At 50.0% G+C, this 5,278-nt stretch overlaps 1 protein-coding gene across 1 annotated transcript; it reads right to left on the bottom strand.

The window, feature by feature from the left end:
* Nucleotides 1-857: 857 nt before the first annotated feature.
* LOC119345958 lies at nucleotides 858-3,975 on the bottom strand. The gene is made up of 4 exons (XM_037615755.1): nucleotides 3,651-3,975; nucleotides 3,132-3,574; nucleotides 2,751-3,024; nucleotides 858-2,278 (listed from the first exon to the last, which is right to left on the bottom strand). Exons 1-4 carry the CDS (start codon nucleotides 3,771-3,773, stop codon nucleotides 1,187-1,189), a joined length of 1,932 nt encoding a protein of 643 aa, XP_037471652.1. The 5' UTR covers nucleotides 3,774-3,975; the 3' UTR covers nucleotides 858-1,186.
* Between the last annotated feature and the right edge of the window lie 1,303 nt (nucleotides 3,976-5,278).

The raw sequence follows: 5,278 nt of genomic DNA, 5'->3' as shown, positions 1-5,278 counted from the left end.
ATGCCTAACGACGGGCGGCCTCGCTCCACTCGCTCGTCAGAAGTTAGTGTTTCTCTTTATACTTGAATTTAGAGCATGACATAACATTATCTACCTAGTTGGAACGTTTAAGGAAACCATGTTTTAGTTGTTGACGAATCCAGTTGTCACACCATGTCCCTTGACGGATGCAAGCTTGATTTTGTTAAGCTGCTATAGCCTCATGTGTCGCTGGTAAGTTTTGCCCCTGATGCATGCCAACAAAGCTAGCCTCATCTGTCATGTTCACTTGGAGGTCTATCATCCCTCTCATGGCTCATCATATGTTTCCTTTAATTAATCCAACCTTTAAACCGAATAGAAAATATGTCTATTTGTCCAGAAAGAATATCATACGCGCAGCATATAGTTAACAGATCTGCCAATTTTGCAGTAGGCGAAACCATAATGACAACCATCACGCAGTGCTGGTGGCACCAAACATTCCTAACATTGCAATGAGTTGCTACACGGGCAAATTAAGATTGCTAGGAAAGCAAGTGAGCAATAATATTCGCTATTATCATAAAACAGCTCTCTCGCCGTATAATCTATTCTCTGGAAAAGGCAAATGCACATACAAGTGTGGTTGAGTTCAGGGTTTAGCACTTTAGCCCATTGTGAATAATTCTACGAGAATCGAGATGTGTAAACATGCGCACCTGCAAAATATATGATCAAATTTGTCTTGTAATCTATAGGATAAATGAAACAAAAACCCAAGAATGTGAGGGAAAAGCAATGCTTGACATGACGGATTTGTGTTGCGATGCAGTGGGAACTATGGACAACGGAGACATGAGAGCGATCGGATTAGTAATAAAACATGACACACATCATTATCAGTAACACTTTGTAATGCCTCATGAGGGCAAAAGAGAGAAGCCTACACTACTTACAGACAAAATTTATTCTTGGATAGTAATACAACATGACACACATCATTATCAAACCATACGAAGAACTGACGCAACAGATAGCATCTAGCTCAGAGGCTATATTGGGATTCTAACCATGCATAGCTACTAGTACACTCCAGCTACTAATCATAAGCACTACCATACTGGGAAAGCATGCCGGCATCACCAGAAGACATTCCCCTTCTTGAATCATCGCTAGACCTTAGAATTTCTGGGATGAAAGAAGCATCCCCTGTTGTAGGCATTGACTACATTGAATTATGAAGATCGTAATACGGATTCAGTGAGAAACCAGAACCATACTGGGGGCGGGATGAAGTTAACATGATATGACTAGCAGGGTTTCTTGAAAAGACGGTCTGCCGACTTGACGTCAAACTGAACCTTGAGCCATAGCCATCAGCGGAACACACCTCGTTTTGGGGAAACGGGTCTGTTGGCAACCGGAACAAGCCAGCAGGGCCAACTGGTACCTTTGCATCATCACCTGGTAAACTGATCCTGCTAAGGTAGTCTTCTGATGCTGGCAATGCCAATATTTCCTGGCTAAGCCGTTGTGACATGCAAAGTGGAAGTTCTGTGTCGTTGACTTGCAAATCATCATCTGTGTAGTGATCCTCTGGTGCTGGAAGTGCCAGCATGTCTTGCCTGGGTGGACTTGCCCTGCCCAGTTTTTCCCTGAGGGACATCTTGGCACGTTGAAGTGCCTCTAGAACACCTCCCACATCATCACTTGAGGGTGGCTGCATGTCAATCTGGTTATCGGTATGGTTATGAAAGCATGACGAGCTCCATTCAGACACTTTGCTTTTAGGGGTATCAGTTAAAGGACTTCCAAGTGATGGTGTGGTTACATAGTGCTCATAAGAGCGAGCATTCCCATGGTAGCTTGAACCACTGTCTGAATTCCCATCTCCTTGACCTTTATTATGTACTGCATTTGGGCTGCTATGATAGCTTTTTTGTGGTGAAGAAGCTGATCTTCCAAGATTATTCCCACTCCCTTCAATAATTTCAGTATAACTTTTATGTTCTAGCTCATCCTTCCTAGCATGCAATTCATCAACAACTGAAGCAACTACTGCAGTAGCCCGCTCGAAATCATTATCAGATCCTTCACACTTCCCTATAGCACTTACATTTCGAGCATTTGTGGACAAGCCAAAGGCAGATTCGTTCAACAAAAACTCCGATGCACTGTTGATTCCAGAGAGATCTTTTTTATCCCTTGATCGTGCCTCTTCACCAACTAGTTCTCTATTCATAATCTGAGCAGCTCTGCCCCTCTGTCCCCAAGCTTTTTCATTCTGATTTAACTTATTATCTCGACCAACATCATCCTGGGAGTTGAAATGCAGAAGTACAAGTCAAACAACAAAAATCCTTGTATTTTTAAGTTCTATATCCAGCAACTGCAAAGTTCACTACACAAATAAAGTTAAAGAAAGTTGTTTGGTTTACATTGACAACAAGTATTTCATGTTAGGAGAATAAAAATCATTCCAAAACACCATATGCAAGTTTGACTAAAGAGGAACACTGGTAACTTGCAGTCTACTATTTCAACAAGCAAATTGATGACTATCAGGTCCATTAACTGCTTAGATCAACCAACTCTTGAAACCACCAAATCCATCTCAAGTTCTTAACACGGATCATATCTCCGTATGAGACCGCATCAAAATGCAATGTTGATCTTTCAACATGGTTCAATGTGCATATTTATTTCAAGGGAAGAAGTACTAGCACAACACAATAACCACTGTATCTTAGTAATTCGTTGGTTGATACTCGAATAAAGTGTGCACGTACCAGATTTGAATCTCTGCTCCCATTGAATTTCTTCTCCCACTCCCTCTGAGCATTTTCTTGTGCCTCATACTGCCCAATCAGGGCAGCCTGATTCTCGAGGACTCTCTCCATCTCCCCACCCTTCTCATACTCACTACCACCACAAGAACCTCGCCCGTCTTGGCCCACCTCACCGTCCAAATCATGCTGCTCATCGGTGCAATCGGATTTTATCTGGTCCTCCTCCAGACCCTCGGCAGCATTGCCCTTGCCATCCCCGCCTTCAGTATGTAATCTGTTACAACAATGGTGTAACTCCAGCAAGTTAGATAAGCCAATGCACAGCTACAGACCAAGAATCAGCACAGAACAGTTTCAGCAAATGTGGTTGTGTGCCTGGACCTCGGCTCCTTTCTCCGGATCTTCCGGCAGGACTGGCCCGGCTGGTACTTGGGCGAAGAATCCGCGGCGAGCAAGTAAAAGTAGCTCCTCCTGTGGCCATGGCCGTGCCGCTGCCTGAGCTGCCTGGCTTTGAGATGCGGATGCCGCCTGTCCGCGCCAGGGCTGGCGGCGCGGCCCTTCCAGGAGAGGCCCCCGGGCCGAGGCGCCCCGGCCGGGCCTCCGAGCTCCGAGCCCGACAGCGCGTCCTCCGCCTCCCCGCGGGGTTCGACGCTCCCGTGGCCGGGGGCCTCGGGGGTGCCGCCGGCGCCGTCGTCGTCGGAGCCGGAATCTGCGGCGTCGGTGAAGCCCTGCGAGTCGAGGATGGCCAGCACCTCGGCGGCGGCCCGCTCCGCCTCCCGGCGCTGGGCCGTCACTGCCCGGAGCTGCTCCTCCAGCTCCGCGACCTGCAGCGGCTACAGGCAGTCAGTCGGCAATGCCGCAGGCAGAATGCGCGGGACGGGAGCGCAGGGGCGCACATACCCGGTTGGCGAGCTGGTCGGCGCGGTCCTTGGCGGCGCGGGAGACGGAGCGCTCCGAGAGGAGGCGCGCGCGGAGGAAGTCGATGGTCATGGCCGTGGTCGCGTCCGCCGCCGCCGCCGCCATCGCGAACGAACGAGCCCGCCCGCTCCGGATGGCCCTTTCGTTTTGGCTATGGGAGGAGCGACCGCCCCAGCGCCGGAAGGAAGTCCGTCACGACGGGGGTCACGTGGCGCCGGTGCTCTCTCTCTTTTCTTTTCTTTTTGTTTGTCCCCGGCCCGCCCGCTTCCGCGTTACGCCACTGGCGCCGTGCCCAGCGGGCGCGTGGGACGTGGTCGCCGTAATCGACAAGGCAACGCGGCAGTAATGATAAACCACCACCGGCGTGTGGGTGGGTGTATCGACAGGTAGGGCTGCAACAAAAGATTGAGTTTCGTGAGCCGTGCTCGAGTAGTACGATCTTCTTGCGTACCTCGACGGACTCCATGGGCGTGTTTGGCAGCCGTAGTGAGCGGGCCTGGCTAGCTCAAGTCTGGTTCACATGAGGCTGGTTACGCAAATGCAGCCTCTAAATTAACATCTGCAATATATTTGGTTGACCGCATTTAGTTTTCATGCATTAGAGGCTAGCTTAGCGCATGGTGCTTGGTTTTTCGCATTGTCTGAACTCACACATAAGCCAGCTGTTTGATTGCATGCAACGCCTGTTGTCTGATAGCCTCTTCGGTGCGGTGGTGAGGTTACCAGCACACATCGGCATCAGGAAGAACACACACAACAAAACATAGTAGTACTAGCAGTTATAAATATTGTGCCACACATAAACAGACAAGTTCAAACGCAAATCAGTTCGATATTAAACTAAAGCAAGTGGAACATACGAGGGGTTGTCCTACGCATTCACGGCGAAGGCGTCGTCGTGCCTCCCGCACCTTGTCATCACTTTAATGCCTTCATCATTGAAGACGATGACCTTCAGCATGTCAGGAGTTAGCAGCTTGAAGGTCACCATGAAGCCTATCTTGATCTGATGGATGGTGGCGAAGGTGGCCCAACCCTGATCGAGGGTGACCCTGCCATTCAACAGCCGAACAGTGACCCTCCAGAAGCAGCCGGTGTTCGTCTTCAGTTTGAACTCCTGCGGCACGGACGAGAAGTGCCTCGTGAAGTCCAATGGCATAGGTATGGCATCGAGCTGGGGGGGGGGGGGCAGGATCACCTTGCAGAAGGTGGTTGACCCTCCCACCTCATTGTAGTGGCCGTAGTTCCGGCGCTTGCCAGTGGGGGGCACCTCCGGCATGTCGTCGTCCGTGCCCGGGCTTTGGACGGGCGTCACCTCGTCCTTGCCCTTGCCCTGCTCCTTCGATGGCACCACCTCATTTCCATTGTTATCCGTGTCGATCTGCATTATGAAGAGGTTCAAAGGCTGGGTCGGCATCTGCATTATGAACATTGCAACGTTGCCATTAAAACCTACGCTGGTGTGCCCCTTTATTAGCCCACCTTGTCGGTCACCACTTACCCAGTCTCTCACTGTTCCTCCAACCTAACGCCATGAACCCCAACCCCAACGCCAACCCTTTCCCCTGGGGCATTGGATGGAGGGCTTTTTTCCTAGGGTGCTCGCTGGG

Source organism: Triticum dicoccoides, chromosome 1B, assembly GCF_002162155.2.
Source record: "Triticum dicoccoides isolate Atlit2015 ecotype Zavitan chromosome 1B, WEW_v2.0, whole genome shotgun sequence".
Lineage (NCBI taxonomy): Eukaryota > Viridiplantae > Streptophyta > Magnoliopsida > Poales > Poaceae > Triticum > Triticum dicoccoides.
The sequence above is the reverse complement of the archived record's forward strand: the minus strand, read 5'-3'. Positions and strand labels throughout refer to the sequence as shown.